General features: G+C 47.8%; 2 protein-coding genes across 3 annotated transcripts in view; one reads left to right on the plus strand and one right to left on the minus strand.

The window, feature by feature from the left end:
* The first annotated feature begins 199 nt into the window (after nt 1–199).
* ERG28 (ergosterol biosynthesis 28 homolog) lies at nt 200–9,388 on the plus strand. 2 transcript variants are annotated; one of them, XM_045072130.1, is made up of 5 exons: nt 200–324; nt 2,914–3,077; nt 5,716–5,810; nt 8,408–8,526; nt 8,654–9,388. In XM_045072130.1, the coding sequence occupies exons 2-5, from the start codon at nt 2,945–2,947 to the stop codon at nt 8,838–8,840; spliced, it is 534 nt and encodes a 177-aa protein (XP_044928065.1). In that variant the 5' UTR covers nt 200–324; nt 2,914–2,944; the 3' UTR covers nt 8,841–9,388. The 2 variants fall into 2 exon arrangements, with proteins under 2 accessions (XP_044928065.1, XP_004739262.1); XM_004739205.3 differs by having other exon boundaries at nt 5,716–5,806.
* A 1,029-nt stretch (nt 9,389–10,417) lies between these two features.
* FLVCR2 (FLVCR heme transporter 2) overlaps nt 10,418–21,296 on the minus strand; it is a 52,931-nt gene continuing 42,052 nt past the window's right edge. Inside the window, exons 6-10 of the mRNA XM_004739229.3 lie at nt 18,831–18,941; nt 17,620–17,725; nt 17,358–17,469; nt 16,712–16,767; nt 10,418–12,132 (exon numbers count right to left, since the gene is read on the minus strand). Coding sequence (XP_004739286.2) covers nt 12,055–12,132; nt 16,712–16,767; nt 17,358–17,469; nt 17,620–17,725; nt 18,831–18,941 — 463 coding nt within the window. The 3' untranslated portion in view covers nt 10,418–12,054. The remainder of the gene's footprint in view (nt 12,133–16,711; nt 16,768–17,357; nt 17,470–17,619; nt 17,726–18,830; nt 18,942–21,296) is intronic.

Here is a 21,296-nt window from a genome sequence, read left to right on the forward strand (position 1 = left end):
GTCCTTCCGCCACGCTCAACAGGAGGGTTCGCTGCGTGAGCGGCCGTACCGGGGTGAAGCTTGGGCAGCGGCAACCACTGATTGGCAGTAAAGGGGTGCACGCCCCATCTCCTGCTCGAGCAAAACCGGAGCAGCCAATCAGAGCGAGGGCTGACGGAAACAACCCAATCCCGGAGCCGGCCTGTGGGCGGGGGCGAGGACAAATGGCTCAGGTGGACTCCTCGCTAGATGTGCTTCGAGGCTTTGCTGCTGCTGCTCTTATTGCTGCTGCTGCCGCTGCTCCGGCTGGTGCTGCTGCTGCTGTGCTGGGGGTCCGGTCACCAGGTACCGAGAGTGTTGGGGAGAAGAGGGAGGGAGGCGTTTTGGCGGCATCTGATTGAGAGCATAGGGAGAGTCTGGAAAAATGGAGGTGAGATGGATGGAAGATCGCTGATAGCAACCTTTTAGGGGGGGAACAAGGGGTTTCGAGAGACCTTGACAAGGGGCAGCTGGGACTATGAAGATGAAGAAGGCTTGGTAGGTTCGGGGAACCAAAGAATGAATGAACCAATGACCAGCCACTCGGAGCCTAGCACAGGACAAGCAAGGAACCTTTTCACTTTCTCATGTAATTCCCACAGTAACCCTTGAGATAGGTATTTTTAAAGCTCCTTTTTGCAAATTTCTCACCCAGAGTCGTACAGCTACACAATGATTGTGGAACGGTGGGAACCTCCCCCTGACTAGTTTTAACACCACACCTTTGCAGGGCCAGGCCAGGACAAAATTTGAGAACAGATGTTAGATACTTTAGGAGGCCCTGAAGCTTTAGGGAAATGGGGTTGAGGGATTTGGTAGAGCAGTTCGGAAGAGTGCTCAGGCTTTGCCCTCATCAGCTATCTGTTGGGATTTCTAAGAGCTTTTGTGAAATGGGTGTAAGTTCTCTCAAAGAGGAGAGCCATCCACATGGCTTTTCTGCCCCTGGGAGGAGAAAGCCTGAGTCACCTGTTGAGAAATGGGGAAAAATAAGGAGGATCAGGGGGTCTTGGCCCATGCCCTGACCGCTGCTGATCGCCAGTAAAACTCTATTCTCTCTGGACTTCAATAACATCCATTGTTGCAATCTACCATTCCCTGAGGGGTTTCGCTTCCTCCTCTAGAGCCCTTTTTTGGTTGTTCTTTCTTTTTAGTGTTTCACCTTGTCTTAGGTCATGGCTGACTTTCACATATATTTCAGCTGGGTAGCCTAAGACCATACTGAAACTTCTGTCAGTGTCAAAGGAAGCCTGATGGTTTATCACCACTTCAGCCCCAAGAAGTCAACCTGACAACAGATAAACTTTGGGAAAAACAAAAGACAACCAAAAAAAGAAAAAAAAAAAAAAACCCAAAACCCAAAAAACACAGATTACAACACTACAATGAAGATGAGAAGAAGTAGTTGTATTATTGGGTTCTTTATCTACATGAGTTTTATTTAAATCAAGTTGATTGAGGGGCCCCTGGATGGCTCAGTTGGTTAAGTGCCTTGCCTTTGGCTCAGGTCATGATCTCAGAGTCCTGGGATTGAGCCCCACATCGGGCTTTCTGCTCGGTGGGGAACCTGTTTCTCCCCCTCCCTCTCCCTCTCAAATGAATAAGTAAGATCTTTAGAAAAATAAATCAAGTTGATTGAAATCATTGCTCTTCAAGGGTTCATCTAAGCTTTTTTTTTTTTTTATTAAACAAAAAGTACATAATGTAAATGTATTTTGTATACAACTTCAAGACAGAAGTGGGTATAGTGTGCTTGCCTTCCTTAAAAATAGAAACTTCATCAAAATATTCTCAGTGAGGCAGTATTGCAGAGCAGGGTTCTTAGCTTAGCTCTGCCATGTTGTTAGCTGTGTAACCTCAAGCAAATCACTTGATTTCTCTGTGCCAGCCCTCATCTGTCAAATGGAAATAGTGATAGTGCCTATCCACCTTGTTTAGGGATTAAATGAGATACTTTATGTTAGGTGCTTGCACAGTGCGTGACACATACAAGCGCCCACTACCTGTTAGCTATCCTAATTTCTCCTGCAACGCAACACCAACATTGTTGGTTCTCCTCCACATAATTTTCATGCTAGTTCTCAAGTCACAGCAATTCATTTACTTTTAACTTTTATATTGTTCTAGTTTATAGAGCACAAATTACCTGAGAACCAGAGTAGAGAAAACCCAAGAGTGTACATATTGCCCTCACTCCATAGATACCACTCAAATGTGTGTGGCTTTTGTAAGCTTCAAAGGGTCTGTCACCAATAGGCAGGCATGTATCTGTTGGTAGATCTAAGTGAGCCACTTGGATTACAAGGGAATGTCATAAAACAAAACAAAACAAAAAACTGGGCTAGAAGGATAGATATTAAAAGATTGATTCCAGCCAAGAGAAAAGGGTTCTGATTTAGGCTAACACTGTGGAGAAGTTGTTTAGACAAAAGTAAATACTGTGCCACTTACTGCAAAGTATCCTGTTGATTCACGACTAGCAGTGAGAGTAAATAAATAAGACCGGTTTCTATAACTCTTCAACAGAAGGCCATTTTATTATCTGATAGTCATATCTGTACACCTCCTCTTTGTCTGTTCCCTTTTTTCTCTATTATTTTTGGTTGGCTTACCATTTCTAAGCCCTGCACTTAGCCTCTGTCGCTCTAGGTAAAGGTTAGCATCCTTGGGTTTAGGGTAAATGTCCAGGCAGCTTGCGAACCCTGTGAAATCAGAATGGTACGTTAAAATAACAGACTGTGGGTAAGTTCAGGGCCTGGGAAAGGAACTAATGAAGTGATTCCCAAGATAAGCTTCGTGTAGCCTCTGGAAGTGGGGCACAAGTTAACTACTCAAGCCAGAGAGCTTATGGTTGAGTAAGCTAACTGCTGTCTCCTGTTTTTTGCCTTTGTTCCCAAGGCAAAAAGCCCTCTTGGGTTGGAGGGAAGTCATGAGCCGTTTCTTGAACGTGTTACGAAGCTGGCTGGTTATGGTGTCCATCATAGCCATAGGGAACACCCTGCAGAGTTTCCGAGACCACACCTTTCTCTATGAAAAGCTCTACACAGGCAAGCCGGATCTCGGTAAGAAATCGGAGAACTGTATCCTTCGTGCGAGTGGTCCCAAACTGTGGTTCCCAGACTGGGCTGTGCCTAAGAGCAAGCTATAGGACGTTCAAAAACAAACACACACACAGCACAGGTGTCCGTTTTCTTCTCTAGACTTAGCTCCTGAAACTTTCACCCCGAGTGGGGCCCTAATTTTTCATAACTTCCCAGGTGATTCTGATGCTGGCTAATCTAACCTTTGGTGGCCATTAGAATAATGGCCTTTGTGGATAGCACTTGGCCCTTTTTCCTCCCAAGCTTGTCTGAGTATCTTTTCATCCATTTTATACTGTCCTTTGCATATTACAGGCAATACAAAAAGTATTACAAGGGCAGTGAGAAGAGAGTTATTTGGTGACACTGGGGTGCCCCACTGGAAAGCTATAAAAAACCTGTTCATATTATTTCATTCCTCTTCAGAAGCTAGGTTGTGCCACATATAGTTTATTCTGTGTTCCAGATGGGGAGTTACTGACCTAAGGACTTCTTAAACTGTGAAGAGCCCCCAAGAAGCTATCCGAAATTCCACTGAGCTGGTCTCCCAGAGTGGAACTCAGAAGGCCTCTGGTGGCCTTTCCCAGTTCCTGGAGCCTCCCTGCTGAGCGTATTTTCACATTTCAGCTTGTGCTTCCTTGTGCTGATGTGTGGGATAATGGTGTTTGAGCTGCAGCACCATTTCACGCAGCTGACAACTCTGTGTCGCATTTATAGCTAACCCAGATTCGGGCTGTGACCTAGCTCATGTTTCTGCAACATCTCCATACAGAATAGATCAAAGTAGGCTAAGGATCCCTTTGAACAAAGCTCAATCCGAGTAAAGTACCTGGGAAAGTAGGTAGGACATTTCCACCGTGTCCCCCTCAAATGCTGCCTTCTGATGTCCAGGAACTCTTTGTAGATCCACAGGATTTTAGGGATTATCCGGTCTAGTCCTTTAAGTTTAAAGTTGACAGAAAAACCCAGGGGTTATGCGATTCACTCAAGGGTGTATAGTCAAGTTGAAGAACTGTTGGGAGGTGGGGAGCATGGAGGGCTGGGAGGAATTGTCTGTCTCCATCCCAGAAGTAGAGACTGCGCCCCGCCCCCATAATCAGGAGGCACTCAGGGTACTCTGCTGATGGGAACAGCATTCTGGAGCATCCCACAGAATTTTGCCTGATGCCTTACCTGCCTAGGGTTGGTGAAATACTCCATTTTTGTATCTCACTAACTAGACCCAGATTCGGGCTCTGGGTCTAGTTAGAACTCTTTCCTCAGCGTTTTCATCAGTAGAGCTATCAAATTGGTTTATCAAGAATGTAGCCTTCCAGGGCCAACCACTAGATATTTGGTTGGCATGTGGAATTTTTTTTCTCACCTTACTACCGTCTGAAGGTCTTCAGTGTTGTAGGAATTGGTATCACTGTGTGGTTTTCCAAAGGATGGAAAATCCTGAAAGCCCAAGTAAACATTAATAAACCTTTCAGGGTGCCTGAGTGGCTCAGCCAGTTAAGCATCTGCCTTCAGCCCAGGTCACGATCCCAGAGACCTGAGATGGAGTCCCACATCAGGCTCAGAGCCTGCTTCTCCCTCTGCCCCTCCCCCCACTTGTACATGCACTCACTCTCTCAAAAATAAATAAATAAAATCTGTTTAAAAAAAAAAAAAAAGAAAAAGAAATAGACCTTCGGTTATCAGTCTTGTCCCTTGAAATTTCTCTTGCTCAATAGACCAGCAAAGGAAGTATCTTTGCTTTCACAGCATCCCCTGACACAGAATATATTAGATAAAGAACTCTACAGTCACCCAGGAAGAAAGTCTTTTTAGAAAATACTTACTCCCAGGGCCTACCTCCAAAGAGTATGATTTAATTGTTCTGCTACCCAGGTCTTGGTAATTTCATAAAACTTCTTTAGTTGACTCTCATAAATGCCCAGAGTTAAGAACCACTGCTGTGGTAGACTGTGATCCCTGCTTTCAGGACAAGATATTTCCTACAGCAATACCAGAACAAAGCCACCCAGAGTAGGGTGGCCTCAGCAAACACAAAGGAAGCAGCACTTTGTTCCAGAACCAAGTGCACAGGAAACCTGCCCAGTGTGGGCTTTGTTCAAATAATATAGATCTGGCTTCAGGAGAAGACTTCGGTCTCTTCAAGGCCAGATTGAGCATCTAGATATGTTGCAGGATTTCTGAACTCCCTACTGCATCAGCCTTGAAGGTTTACTGACCTCCTAGGCATCTTGTCCTGATGCCCCACTGTGTGCAACATTCCCCCAGACCTGTCCTGATCCAGTCGGGCTGGACGTCCCCTGCACCAGAGTGGTTTTCAGGACAGAGGTGGAAACTGCTACAGTCAGGAGATACGGCCTAAGTGGGCTCTCTGTTGGGTTCTTACTCTTGGAATGCCCCCGCTCAACTGTAGACATCCGAAGAGGAGCTGCACAGTTCTCACTGTGGGATTCCTTCCATTCCTTCTCGTTACCATGTGCAGCCCCAGAGCCTCCCCTCTGCCCAGCTGAAGGGAGTTCAGGCTCAGCAGCCTGCCTCCCATGAGCCACCAGTGAAGTAAGAGGAGTTTGGAGGGAACCCTGACTGTCCCCTCTCGACACTCTTGGTTTTTTCTGCTCTACAGTGAATGGCCTCCAGGCTCGGACTTTTGGGATCTGGACACTGCTGTCGTCAGTGATTCGCTGCCTCTGTGCCATCGACATCCACAACAAGACGTATGTAAGGGAAGGAAGAGTTTTAGCATCCGGTCGTTGGAAATCAGGTGCTAGGCATACCCAGTGTGGGCCTCCCCTTGGAGACCTGTTAATTTTCATACATTAGCCTAGAAAGTGGATAATGAAAAGTTAATGGTTCTATTCTTTCCAGGCCTTAAAAAAAAAGAAACCATAATAGGCCTCACAGGTCTTTACAGTTTGAAAATTCCTTAGAAGTGGATAGCAACAGGGCATGTCATGATCCAGTGGCCTGCATCACACCCCTCTACTTCTTCACTAAAGAATCAGCCTTTCTTCTACTAAAGAAGGAGAGTAGTGCACTCTTTTTAGAACAGCCACCCACATATTACCTTATTCTCACATTCCTCCTTAAGAAATAGGAATGAACAGAAACCCCAGTCCCCGAAAAAAGGAACCCACGAGGAAACTGCTGCATGCTTGTATCCCTTTCATAGGTGAGGATGAAAGTGAACCCAGGATTCCTATATTCTGCCACTCTAGGGTACTCAGGCCAGGCTGAAACATTTTGCAGACAACCATAGCCTCTCGTCTGAATCACGCAATAACCAGTGCTGACCACTGGAGGGGGCTTGAACTTCCTTGCCAACCATCCTCACCATAGTCAAAAGGGAGAAGTTTGCTCAGATCACTGGCTAAGGCCACCAAAATGTCAACTTCTCACCAAAATATTTTTCTGCCATATCTAAGCTCTCAGCATTTGGGGAAAGAGGAGGTAATGATATTTACTGAGCACCCCTGATGATGCCTGGAGCTTTCACCTACGTGACCTTGATTAAGTCTCCCAGCAGCCCTGGGAGGTAATGATTTTCATTCCCAAGTCTGCAGATCTACATGTTAGAGACCCAATTAATTTGAACTAAGGAAGACTGACTCAAGTGGGATTTGAAGCAGGGCTGTTAACCCTGTGATCTCTCCAAGTTTTTTTAATTTTTTTTTAAACTTGAAACTATGGTTTGACTCATTCTACACTGACGTGTATTTTGGGAAGCAGTATGGTTCCCAGTGAAAGTAGCAGTGGAAACAGCCTGGGGCCCAGGCATGAAAACAAGAAAATGGGCTCTTATCTCCATTCTGTTAATAACTCCTTTTGGAGCTGTAAAACTTCATTATAGCGAAAATCCGCTGTATAGATTTGACTCCCCCCAAACTTAGCTACTAACAGCCTACTACCCACCAGAAGCTTTACTGATAAGAAAGTTGATTAAGACATATTTTGTGTGTTTTATGTGTTAGGTACTGTATCCTTAAAATCAAGTAAGCTAGAGCAAAGGAAATGTTACTCAGAAAATCATAAGGAACAGAAAATGCATTTACTGTACTGTACTACAATGTGTTTTTTTTTTTAATCCACATATAAGTGGACCCATGTTGTTCAGGGGATCAGCTGTTGACCTCTGCCTCTTAGTCTCTTTATGTATAAAATGAGACTAGTAGATCTGAGGGCAGGGTGACTAGGAGGGCGAAAGAATTAAATAATCCCATTCATTTCCCTCGTCCTGACACAGGATAGCCATAAATGCAGACTTCTGTTTCTAGCCTTTTGTAACCTGGGACTTTAGTTCATGCTCTTCTGATAATACATTCTGATTCTATTTCCTCCCTAAACAGAAATTCAAAATCAACACCCATATATACATATTTACTAAATGTATAAAAACATGCACAGGAATGATAAAATTCAAATTTAACGTACCCATTCCTTCTGGGGAGGGGGAGGCAGGAGAATTGGATCTGGGTGGGATAAGGATACATAGAATGCTTTAACTGATATCTGTGAGATTTCATTTCTTAGAAAAAAGTATCTGGAGCAAAAATGCCAAAACATCCCGATTGGATGGAGCAGGGTTTTGGTTGCAAATGGGATAATTACAGTATTCTATCATCAATGCTTTTTTGTACCTTTGAAATACTTCATAATCTTAAAAATCATTGTCAAAAAAAAAAAGATATCCCCAACCTAAGTGGTCAGTCATCCTATAGCCTATCTCCCCTCCACCGCTTCGTCAAAACTGAGGAACACATTCTCTTCCCATGAGGTTATCACTGTGTCCTCCACCTGATCATGTTCCCAGGCTAAGACCCAAAATAACAACAGCCCGCATGGCAAGAGCATCTAAAAGCCCCAGAGAGGTCCTCACTCCTCCTGCCGCACTCAGGCCCTTCATTCTATGACATCCATCCTCTGAGCACTGACTAGCTCCTGGCCCAACACCTACCAGGTGGGCTTGGACTACAGAGCCAAGCCAGTCTGAGTAAGTAGAATGTGTAAGCGTGATTGCTCCCCAGCTGTCTATACTGCTAGGAGTGCCATAACCCAGACTCTGCTTTGCTCTGGCTGGCTTCACCACCTTGCTACGACTTAGAGACCCACTCTGGATGCCAGGACCATTCTCCTCTCAGTCTAGCCCTTGAAACCTTCAGTTTTACTCTCGTAGAGGGTAAATTGATGTAATGGAGCAGATGAGTCTTTCTTGGGCCCAAGTCTGGATTGACTTGGGGGCGGGGGGGATCGGACCGTTGCTTGTCCCCTGCACTGAACAAGCAGGCCTCCAGTTCCCATTTCTGTCTGCTCCCTTGTAGGCTGTACCACATCACACTCTGGACCTTCCTCCTCGCCCTGGGACACTTCCTGTCCGAGTTGTTTGTCTTTGGGACCGCAGCTCCCACGATTGGCGTCTTGGCCCCCCTGATGGTGGCAAGTAAGCACCTGCCCCCCAGACCTCCTATGGGAACTGTACCCTAGGGTCGGGGGTGGGAGAGCAGACATACAAGAGGATAAGAAAGTGCTGTGCTGATGTCCGCCACCTTTCTTTTCTCTTACTTAAGGTTTCTCGATCCTGGGTATGCTAGTTGGCCTCCGGTACCTAGAAGTCGAACCAGTATCCAGACAGAAGAAGAGAAACTGAGGCCGGCGTTAACCACCTCTGAGACTTCGTCTTCCACCTTGCGTCCCCTTCCTTCATCCTCCATCCTCTTCTTTCTGCTCCATCCTGAGCCCTCTTACCACTCCTAGCCTTTTAGGTTTGGGGTTTTTCTTACACTTAAAAATTTTTAAGCTACCACCTTCATACAGAAAATATAATGTGTACATACAATTGAAAGAATCCTTTTAAATGATTGAATACTCTGTCCCTTCACCCAGCTCAAGAGATGTCCAGCACCTCAGAAACCCACTGTGTGCCCTTCCCCTACCTACAGTCTTCCAGGATCCCTTTTCCAGCCTCTGCTTTTTCCCTTTATTTTCATCCCTTCCTCTGACTTGTGTGGTGGGAACACGTGAACTATGAAACTTACAGCTGCTGCGTCACCCAGAGCAGCTGTCACTAAGGGCTGCTTCAGGAGGTCGCCCCCCGAGGTTGGGCTCCTCTCTGCTGCTAGCCCCAAGACTCTGAACCATCCGAGGAACAGGCAGTTCTTCTAAGAAGGGCTCCCCTGTGAGTAAGCATGGCTCGTATACTTGTGTCTACAAGTGGATCAGGGTTGGAAGAGTCTGGGCTGTTTTTAGACCTTCTGGTCAGCTCTATTTGTGTAACAAATTTTGTAATAAATAGAAAAATTCTCTGCTTGGATCAGTCCTTGTACTTTGACCTCCCCTAAGCCAGGAGCACTCCTGCCCCTCTCCGAGCTGTAGTGTAGGAGAATCACAGCTTTTTGCTGATCAAATACACCCTAATTGGTAGGACAGCTCAAGGACCCAGGGACCCACCAACTATTGTCAAGAGGTAGTAAGAAAAGCAGTGATCTTACGGAGTTAGCATGTGAGTGTAGATGCACATGGAGCTCACCTTAGAAAGTGAATGAAAGCATGCATGGTTTGGATTTGGATGCTCTAAGCATACGTCATAGAAACATAATTCCAGATAAGCCAAGACAAGACCCGAAGGATCTGAAGAGATGATTTAGAATAGAATGCATCATGAATATTATCATTCTTTAACAGCCAGCCTTGGCTCCCTTTCAAGATGATTTAAAGTAGAATTCGTCGAGTCTCTCTCCAGCTGAGAACTGCTAACAGATAATGGTGCCAGAATGCCACAGGCGCTGTGCATTCACTAAGAAACATACAGAAAACTGAGAGCAGCATGTCCAAGCCACAGTGTAAAGCACACCCACCTGGGAAGGGAGAAGTGGCAGTAGGTCAGACAGTTCAGAAGGAAAAATGGTGACACAACAGCAGAGGCCAAAAGCATGGACTCTGGCCAGGGCCGGATGGTGCAGTCACAACAGCAAACACTTCGGCCACACTTTGAGGCAGAGCCAAAAACAACAGTGGGCTCTGAGCAGCACCCCCGTGTGTGGACCATCCACATGTGTACACAGCCCAGAAGGCAGGCAGGGTCATGTGTAGGCCAGTGAGATACAAGGCACCACATAGGCACACATTCAGTCTTCCAGCCTTGTCTTGAAACAGTAGGCCTTGGGGAGGGTCACATCTGTGTGAACAGAGGATCCACCTCTGCAGTGGGCTCTGGGAACTGCTTCTCTAGCCCCAGGCCCCTCCCATTCTGCCCCATGGGCCCGGGCCCCACAAATGAGCTGGACTCTTGGCTACCCAAAGACACCTCTGCCCCGTCTAATGACATGGCAGGCCACTTGGAGAATCTTTTATTGTCTTAAAACATCTGGCATTACAAGTAGAAAATACAAATCACGCTTTTAAAATAAAGGAATGACCAATCTGGTAAACGTTTTGTTAAAAAGTTTTAAGGAGCTGGAGAGTAAACACATTTCTCCTTATCAAAAAGCAAGACGTGCTTCCTCTCCACCTGTCTTCTACCCCCCAACCCTCCCCCAGCAGAAGTGTGAACTTCTCTTACATACAACACATCTGGAATGCCTGTATACACAAACACACACACACACACACACACACACACTCACACGGCTCCCCTCAGGCAGCAGCCCCCCTGCCAACCCAGGCTGCCCCCAGATGCCCAGACTGGGCAGTGGCCACAGCCCAGCAGCACCATGGACATGATCACAGCTGCTCAGCACAGGAGAAATGATTCAAATGTCTTACTTTCGGGGGACACTACCCCAGCCCATGAGGAGAGCCGGACAGCAGGCTGGGCAGGCGAGGAGGTCACCCTGGGTTGGTTTAAAGGGAATCCCTTGAGAAAGAAAAAAAAAGGGGGTTTCACACATTCACAACATCTGTTAAAAGGTGATTGCCGGAAGGGGACAGTGAGAGGGTTTGGGTGTGCGAATACGATCCCCTTCGGAGGCAGAAGGCACTTAACTCAAGCCAACTCAATTCCTTTTCCTTCTGCCCCTTTCCTCTCCTCTCTCCGAAGCTGTGGATTTCTCAGGACATGAAACAAAGTTTTCAGGAAAGATTACAGGAAGGTGGCTGGGATTTCCCCTCCCTTCAGAGAAAGGAAGCACTAAGGCCGACGACAGTTTCTCAAGGCATCGGCGGTGACGACAACACACACACACAAAGAAGTCCCTGGGCAGAGATCTTGTAGAAAAGAATCATCCTGTCCCCAAATCTAGCTACCACAGTTCCCAAAGGCTGGACCTTCACAAGCGGCCTCAGGCTGCGAGGCAGGTCACCCTCCCAGACAGGCTTCTTCACGGTCACAGCACGGTCACGGTCGCAGCAAAGTTTCTGTCAAGTTTATTGATGTTGGGTTTGATCAGCTCTTAGGAGAGGGTCTGGAAACAGACCCTCCCTAAGGCAGGAGAAGCTAGGCCGAGTCCTGATGGGTTCGTTCTGATGTTTTTCTGCTGGTGCTTTCTCTCCCACAGAACATTAGCCACAATGTGGTGACCCCAAAATTACCCCCTCTCTGGAGCAGCCGCCTCTCCTTAGAACTGGGCTCCTAAGGGTCTTATGATTCTTAAAAAAAAAAAAAAAAGTTAATATCCTGAATAAGCTTTCTTTCCGTGATAATTTTGCAGGCCCTCTCCTGGCAGGCTGGAGGGGAAGGGGGAAGACGAGGCACCACGGCTCTTCAGCAGTCTCTCCGGCACCAGCTCCCACAGCCTGCGAAGGGGGCGGGGATGGAGCGGGCACCCAGTGGAAGGTGCCATCTTCCCCAGCTAGACCATGCAAGCTCTTGAGTGGGTTCCAGATGGCAGAGGCCCTGCCGTCCAAGCCCCCAGTATGCCAGCCGGTTCCCTCCAAAAGCTGCTGCGGCGAAGGCCTATGTGCCGGCGGTAGGCGCTGATGGAAGAGGTGGGGAGTGCTGTCTGGTTCCCTGAGTGGCCACCACCTTTTCCTCTCAGAGCTGCTCCTCAGACACAGTGGTGGGTGCTTTGCTGGTGTTGCTCTCCTCCTCCTCCTCCTCCTCCGGGAGCTTCTGCAAGGCACAACAAGGAGGCAGCCCTTTGGGTGAAGAGGAAAAGGACTGCACCCTTGGCTAAAACAGCGGCCCGTCAGGGATGTCATCAGTGGGAAAGCCAAGAGCCAGAGGCCCCTCAGCAGCCCCAGGAGCAAACAAAGGGAAGTAGAAAAGCAGCACCCAGCCTCTGCCAGTGTGCTCTCTAAACACACACACACACCCTCACTGTGTCATCAAAGAAAAGCCAGAAAGGCCAGCTCTCTGTGACACCATGGCCACCACAAACGGTCCTGCTCCGAGTGCCTCCGAGGGAGGGTTCAGGCTCCCTCTGGGGCCTGCGAGAGAAGCAGAGCCCACCCTCCCTCCCCATTCTGACTGCCTAAAACTCACTTGGACTGACCACTGAGTAGTTCTCCAAAGTGTCAGCTCTACAACCCCTGCAGAAATTCTGACTACCTTCCTTTGGAGGCGGCCCCCAGCATGAGGAATATTATTATAGTGTGCAGGGAATGGAGGCAAGAGAGAATTTTTGTAAAGGCAGGATATAAACTCAGTGGCTAAAATTATGTATATATATCTTATACCTAGGGAAGAAGACTTTGGATCAGTCTGGCTTTGACTTTGTTGGGGCAAGATGGCCCAGGATAAGCAGAGTCCTGTGGCTCACACTCGTTCAGGTGGGTCTGGAATTAAGTATGACCTGGAAATGATCTTCTGCGGTCCCTAGGTATGTGCTGTGCCCTGCTTCTTACCTCAAGCACTCATCTGTCGGCGGGAAAGCCCCTGGCACGGGCACAGCACTGCACCATCACCACTCAAGAGCTCAAGGGACATCTACAGGCCCAGTGCCAGCTGGACACATGGTGCTTCTCCCCTAGGGACTGTCCCAGGCCTAGTCCGCAGCTGGGGCAACAGCTGTAGAAACCCAACCTGCCCATTCTCTTGCCAGTTCCTTGCCAGCAGCTCAGCCTCAGCCATGAGTAGCTTCCATTCAGGCCACCAGCCGCCTGCTTACGTCAATCAAGCAGCCTCTCGCCTCTCGCTCACGCACACGTGCACGCCCACGCACGCCTGCCCCTGCCAAAGCCAGCACTTTGAAATCACAACCAGAAACAGAGATTAGTGGGGGCAGAAGTACAGCCGCTGTCTCTAGCAGAGAACCACCAACTGGAAGAAAAACGGAAACCCAAACCAAGATTCTCATCATCTCAATTAGCCATTAGCCCCAAGCTAGATGTTCTTTCTTTCTTTCTTTTTTTTTTTTTAACCAAAACTGTGTATCTCACTGATTAGAAAGAGCAGCTCTGGCCACATCTGCTGGGTGCCCTGTCTTCAGCTGGCACTGATCATGAATTTGTGTGCCGATGGCCGGGTCTCCCTTACACGGACTGCCATGGGGTACATAATGGTGGGTTCCAGAGGAGGGAGGCTCTGTGACAGCCCTGCCTTCCCAGGGTGTCAGTGCACCATGATTCTGACCTTCCCGTAACAATAGGCTTCCCCAGGTGCAAGGGAGGTTCAAAGGCACATGGTGAGTTATCCAGGGACACAGACTTTGGAGTACTGTCCCCGGATTTGTCTCCTTACTTCTACTCAGTGCTATTTCCTATACTCCATACAGAAGATGACCAAGCCAACAGCTCCAACCTTGACTAACAAACCTGGTCCCTGTGCACCAAGATACGCCCATGAGAATAGTGAAAAATCACAATAACCTAAATATTAAACAAGAGGAAATGGAAATATATCCACGTAGATACGAGGTGGTAGAATGTAACTGTGGAAAGTTTGTCAAACTATTGTTAAGCAAACAAGCAGGCTAGGACCCCAACCTGCTCCCGAAGACTCCCACAAAACAACCCTGAATGACAGACCGCAATGTTAATCTCCAGGTAATCTCCAGGTATTAGGGTTATAGGTGACCTTTTCTTTCTTCCTGTTTGCCTACATCTACCAACGCAAACACAGATTACAAAGTAAACAGCAAAATCTCCTATCCCTTGACACAAGATGTCACATTCCAAATTGAAACCTTCTCACAAGAAATCTCTCCTGTTTCATTATAGGCATCTTGTTCCCAGGCTCACTCTATATTTCAAACCCTGATGCCTCCTTGTAGTGGGGCCAGGTGAAAGCCCATCCTCATGGAGGTCATGGCAGGGTCCTCGCGCCAGTCTAGAGAGCAGCATTTCAGCTCCAAGGCCTTCCCTGTCTCCCCACTGAGTTTCCTGCGCTAGGCTCTGCCCTCCACATGCTACCAACTCCAGAGTGGTAGGCCTGCCAACTCCAGAGTGTGATATCAGAAGACAAATAATCAATGAAAGCTTGTCATCCATCTGCCCACATATGTCCTTACAATACTAAATATACTCTTTCGGATACCATTTTTGCCTCACCAACTGGCAAGCTTTTCCAAAATGATAAGGCCTCCGTGTTGGCACTCCTACACTTCTAGAGCAATATACTCTAATAGTGTTGATAGGACCTTTCTCGACAACAGTTCAGCAATATGTACCAAGATCTTAAAAATGTGCGTGAGCACAGATCCATTTCTCAAGTAAATAGTGTGCTTGGGAACATGCACAAAGGTTCAGCTTCCAGGACTTTAGTCATGATATTGTTTATAACAATGATTGAGAGCAACCTTAATGTCCACAGACAGCAAGACTGTTTAGTCATGGTTTATCCTGGGGGCACCTGGGTGGCTCAGTGGGTTAAAGCCTCTGCTTTTGGCTGAGGTCATGATCCCAGGGTCCTGGGATCGAGCCCTGCATAGGGCTTTCTGCTCAGCAGGGAGCCTGCTTCCCCCTCTCTCTCTGCCTGTCTCTCTGCCAATTTGTGATCTCTGTCTGTCAAATAAATAAACAAAATCTTTTAAAAAAAAATCATGGTTTATCCATGTGCACTCATTGAAACACTGTGTAGAAATGAGAAGCATGTTATAATGACCTGATAAGGTGTTCACAAGTAAAAAAGCAGAAGATTCCATCTTTGTTTAAAAAAATTCACATATCCGGGAATGCAAGCTGGTGCAACCACTCTGGAAAACAGCATTGAGGTTCCTCAAAATGTTGAAAATAGAACTGCCCTATGACCCAGCCATTGCACTACTGGGTATTTACCCTAAAGATACAAACGTAGTGATCCAAAGGGGCACGTGCACCCGAATGTTTATAGCAGCAATGTCCACAATAGCCAAACTATGGAAAGAACCTAGATGTCCATCAACAGATGAATGGATCAAGAAGATGTGGTATATATACACAATGGAATACTATGCAGCCATCAAAAGAAATGAAATCTTGCCATTTGCGACAACATGGATGGAACTAGAGCGTATCATGCTTAGCGAAATAAGTCAAGCAGAGAAAGACAACTATCACATGATCTCCCTGATATGAGGAAGTGGTGATGCAACATGGGGGCTTAAGTGGGTAGGAGAAGAATCAATGAAACAAGATGGGATTGGGAGGGAGACAAACCATAAGTGACTCTTAATCTCACAAAACAAACTGAGGGCTGCTGGGGGGAGGGGGGTTGGGAGAAGCGGGGTGGGGTTATGGACATTGGGGAGGGTATGTGCTTTGGTGAGTGCTGTGAAGTGCGTAAACCTGGCGATTCACAGACCTGTACCCCTGGGGATAAAAATATATGTTTATAAAAAATTTTAAAGAATTAAAATAATAATAATAATAATAAATAAAATAGCAAAATGTAAAAAAAATTTACATATCCATACATATAACAAATATAGATATACATACATATTATATGTAGATACAGACATGTAAGTATTGCAAAAAAAAACAGCATTTCATCTCTAGGTGATAATATTACAGATGATTTTTAAATTTTATATACTTTTCTGTATTTTTTTAGTTTTCCTACAAAGAACATGTATTAATTATCTCTGTAATGGGTTTTGGGGTGGTTTGTTTGTTTTTTAAGTAATATCCCACTTTTCCTCCTCACATTTGAAATTGCTTTCATCCTGGCTGATTTGATACCTAACATTTTGACTGAAATAGTCCCTAGCTGATTAAAGCAGACGGGATACCCTCTTGTGTTCTAAATCATACCCCTAGTCCTTCCCCGTCTACCACCATCAATGCCTACTCCCTGACTCGCCCTTTGTAAGCCCTGTTGGAAATGCACTGGCGCCAGCCCCTCCAGCTCCACTGCACTAAGGGGCTGGAACATGCAAGGAGAACCACTGCCTCGGGTCCACCACCTTTCCTCTCCAGCCACTGAACCCTGGGCGAAAGCAGTGGAGCCAGGGTCTCGGGACTTGTCTCAGGATCCAAGGAGGGGTTGCTGCTCAGCAGACTGTGACAACAGTGACATATCCTGGGGACCACAGGAGGGAGGCCAGGAGAAGGGAAGGAAGCAGAAGAGGCCAGGAAAGAGCAGCACAACAGCCATGCTGAACACTCACCCAGGAAACTCTTGGGCGCCATGTTTAGGTGAGTTGAGCTGATCTCATGGCCTCCAGAGTAGGAGCCCCCCAGAGTGGGAGCCCCCCGGCCCCCCATGCTGCCACAGCCTCAAACAAAGCCTGGGACCCCGCTTTCAGCCCAGCAAGCTTCCACATACTCACATTCTCAGGAGTTTCTTTGTTTGCTTTCTGCCTCCGGAGATCTGCCTTAATGAACGCTGAGGTCAAGAGATTGAGAAAGAACACCAAAACACAGAATTTACAAGAGACCAACGATGAAGTTCACCCAAGAGAGGGAGTCCTCACTTTCCAAAGGGTCACAGGTATCTCAGACCTATAGATATCCCAGGGAGATGGAGGTTCCCACCACCAGCTTGACAGAGCCTGGGGATCACTGATGTGCCTGACAGGCAGAAGCCAATGATGACATAGGCCTTCATTTATATACCCGTTATATTTGCCAGGGAGTTTGCACATGTTGCGCTAGTCCTTACAACAACCCCCATGTTATAGTTTAAGAAAGTGAGCCTTCCAGAAGTTGGTCCACTTGCCCAAGGTCAAACAGCTATGGAGGTCAGTGTCACAGTCTTGGATGCAAACAAGGGTCTTTTGGCACCAAATTCTAGGCTCATTCCACCAAAATATGCTACTGCCCCTCAAACACATTTCTTAATAAGCCTTCCCCTCGGCCCCTCTGCAAGTGTACCCCCGATCTGTATGATCAATCAAAACACTGAGGTCTCAAATCGCCAACAGCCTAAGCTCACGAGCGGCCTAAGCACCATCTTGTCTTAAGGCCCCAACTCACCAGTGAGGGCTGCTCCAAGGGTGAGGAACACACAGAGAAAGATGTTCCCAGGCATGGTTCCGTAGTTGTCAATAATTTGGCCCTGGGAGATGGTGAAGATGATCCCGAACACCTGGAAAGACACAAAGGAGACTGGAAACAAGGGCCTGGCCAACTAGTCCATGGGAGCACTGAGCCGTCATGATACAATGCCAGCGGCAGCCCAGTCAAGTAGGGAAAAAAGAGCCACTGTTTTGGGGCCACCACCAAATAAGAGTCCTACCTGGGCAGATACATTCAGGAGGCCAGACGATATGCCTTCCGATTCTGGGTATGTCAACTCCACAGCAAACTCAAATCCCAGCGGGAGGTAGCCCGTCATGAAGAAGCTGAAGGCCAGATCACAGAAACAAGGTGGTGGAGAATTCAAGAACAAGAAGGAAAGGGAGCCCACCTCACCCTCCTTAGAACTCCTTTTTCTGCTTTGTTTCTGGTCACCAAGATATTCCAGGCCATCCCTCTGGTGACCAAGGAAAGAGATACCCCTGCAGGTCAGGAAGAAGTTCCTATGGAGGCTTCATGTTCAGGAGCCCCCTGGGTGTCCCCAGCTTCTTCTATGCCCAACCATCAATTACTGTCAGCATTGGCAGAAGGGATGGGGATGCCTGCGGTGTTTAGCCCTCAGTTGAGAAATTCTGCATCATCGGTCTGTAGGCCCCGTGCTGGCAGTGGGAACTCCCTGGACACTGAACAGCATCTCCCTGCTCCCTGGGACCTGGAAGGAGGATCTCAGTGTCCTCCTTTTTCCTTCTGGAGTTTCACCAGCTGAGAAGGACTGAGTGTCTGTGTATCTCTGTCTCTGACTTCCTCTTTCTCACACACACACTCATGTAGTGCCCACAGGAAAATAAGGGGGGATATGCAGCTAAGCAGAGACCCCCAAGGAAGATGTGCTGTCTCCTGCGCTTTCTCATACAACAGGTCCAGAAAGTTCCAACTCTAATTTCTTACATCTGTACCACACTTTGGGCTACTTTCACACTTATTTCTCTCTCACTCTTGCAACAACCCTACAAGACAGGCCACTCTTATCTTCATTTACAGATGTGGAAACTGAGGCTCAGGGCAGTTAGGTGATGCACCTGTCATCTAAAGGTCAGCAGCGGAACTAGGACCAGGACCCAGACTTCCTGATTCCTAGCCCTGTGCACTTTTTCTGCCCACCCCACTGTCCCAGGCAGAGCTACAAGAGACTCTAAACATTTCCTAGCCTCCCTGAGTTCTGTGAAGGACAGACTCCATCCCAATGGTGTGGAAGCTCCGGGCAGGCTTTTGAAGTGTTGCAAGTAAACAAGACCTCTGGCCATGATTTCCACATCTCCAGAGATCAATGAGAAGGCAACAAAGGGACGAGTGTTGCTTCCAAGGATGGTGGCAGCACTATGAGCCATAGGATGCCGCTTTCCTGCTAGACAGGTCAGAGGTCACACTTACCCCATTGTGCCAGCGGTAATGAACACTACCCACAGGTATCCCAGGTTCAACGTCAGTGTGTACACCACCATGCCCACTACCGTCATGATGTAGACCACCAGGGTTGTCTCTCTAAAAGCAGAGACAAAGAAGTTGAGTCACTGGCTTCTGACTATAACAGGACCATTTATTCATTCATTCATTATACAAGTATCATTTGGGCACCTGCTATGTGTTAAGCCCTCTGCTGTGTACTGGGACATCAGTTCTCACAGAACTTTCTGGCCATAAAGTTGATGGACACTGAACCAATGATCACACAACTAGTTATTTAAATACACTGTGGCCAGTGCTATAAAGGGGAAGCCCAGGAGAGGATGAGGCCCTCTTGTTACATGTGTGTGTTTAACTCCCACAGAACCCTCTCAACAATATCATGCTACACCCCAAGCAAGAAGGACACAACCCTCTCCTTTCCTTGTCCTCCACCAAAAAACAAACAAACAAAAATAAAAAATAAAAAAACAAAACAAAACCACAGAACAAACATCAGCTCCAGTCAGGCAGCAGTGGCGTGCGGGACTAGCTCAGAAGCCACCTCCTCCTGCTGGTCTGCTTTGCCCCAAGACCCAGTGGCCGTGGCGGGTAGTGAGATGAGTTTTTAGATTCTCTGTCATCTGGAACTTCCTCCTGCCAATGGCGCAGGGGCAGTGCAGATTTTTCACCAAACCCGAACTGCTCCGCTCCAGATAGCAGAAGCTAAGCAAGAACATTCTCCAGCCCTGAACTAAGTGCTCGAGTCCAAAGCCCAAGTGGGAAAGCTCTGCCCACTCCCCATGACATGCCCCTTTGCCAGTCCTCTCAGAAGGACCATCAGCCGTCTGCTGCTTCCTGTCGGAGGTCCGCCCTGCGTGCGCCCCTCCCTACATTTCTCCTCCCACGTTGCCCACTCGTGACTCTGCCGCAGCCCCACCCCTGCCACCGGACCTATGTTCCTCCCCCTGCCCTGCTGATGGCAGGCTGCGGGCTCCGCCATCCCCCCTGCCCACCTTCCCACGAAATGAGCACTCAGACACTGAAAGCCAAAAACCCTCACTCATCCCCCCTGAAACCAGAAACACAGTGGGGGTGTCAGTAGATGTATACTTTGGTTATATCAAACTAATCCCGCATTTATTGGATGCCAGAAATTCTGTTAAGTGCTTCACGTGCATTTATTGTCTCACTCGAGCCTGACAAAAGCCCCACAAGAAACGTATGACTACCCCTAATTTTGCAAATGAGGAAACTGAGGCACAGGCCCCTTAGGTTAATTCAGAGTCACCCACTGAGTAAATGCAGAGCTGGGATTTGGACCCAGCCCTGGGATCTGAAACGTATGCTGCTCTTTCTACTGCTGGACACAGGACCTGATACATTAACACACTTAGACACACTACATGGTTGCCTCTTTGGAAAAGCTCAAGGCCAGAGGCTGCAAAGGATACCCCTTCCACTCAGGGCTTCAAAGCAGCTGTAGAGGACAGACGGGTATCCACATTTCTCCACCCTGCACCTGCGTCTGGTCCCACCCACCCCACAGCAGACAACTTCATGGACACCCATTTCTTCTGCCGGCCATACAAGCTCCCCTCTTACCAAGTTTGCTTAACTACAGCTTTGTTTTATTTTTTTTTAAAGATTTTATTTTATTTTATTTGACAGAGAGAGATCACAAGTAGGCAGAGAGGCAGTCAGAGAGAGAGAGAGGAGAAAGCAGGCTCCCTGCTGAGCAGAGAGCCCAATGCGGGACTCGATCCCAGGACCCTGAGATCATGACCTGAGCCGAAGGCAGCGGCTTAACCCACTGAGCCACACCCAAGCGCCCACTACAGCTTTGTTTTAAACCAATGACCCATTTAGAAAAACTGTAAGTAGTCCCAGCCTCATATAACAGGATGTGACCCCCCCAATTTTGGAGGCACCATGTCAAACAGGTCAAATCTGGGAACCTCAGGGAGAAGAGAATGGGGCACTGAAATGCCCCAGTCACAGAGCATCTTTCTCTGCCTGGGTCATAGCACAGGGTGAAGAGGATCTCACACTGATGGCAGAAGCTGGACATCAGGGACACTAGCAAACAGTGGTGTCTACATCCTCAAGTGTGCCCTCAGCCCTTTCCCTGTATTTTCTAGTTCTTCTCAGTCATCTGGCTGCACATCCCAGCCCCACCACCATTCCAATCCCTTCCTTCTCCTGCCACAAATCGAGCCCCAGGAAGAGGGACACTGCTGTTCACTGGTTTTGGGGCGTGGCCAGTCCTCACTGCCCTCGGGCAGGGCTGAAGCAAGCCACTGACAGATGGCAGAGACGAGATGGCAGCCAACCTCCCCAGCAGTCATTAAGCCAAGCCAGGCTCCACGTCACATTCAGCCAGGCGGCCACATCCCCAGGGATGACCTCAACTGCCCTTTGTCTGGGGCAGCTAGAGTCAGACCTGGTCTGACC

Source organism: Mustela putorius, unplaced genomic scaffold (genome assembly GCF_011764305.1).
Source record: "Mustela putorius furo isolate JIRA1106 unplaced genomic scaffold, ASM1176430v1.1 tig00000129_pilon_pilon_pilon, whole genome shotgun sequence".
In the NCBI taxonomy this organism is placed as follows: domain Eukaryota; kingdom Metazoa; phylum Chordata; class Mammalia; order Carnivora; family Mustelidae; genus Mustela; species Mustela putorius.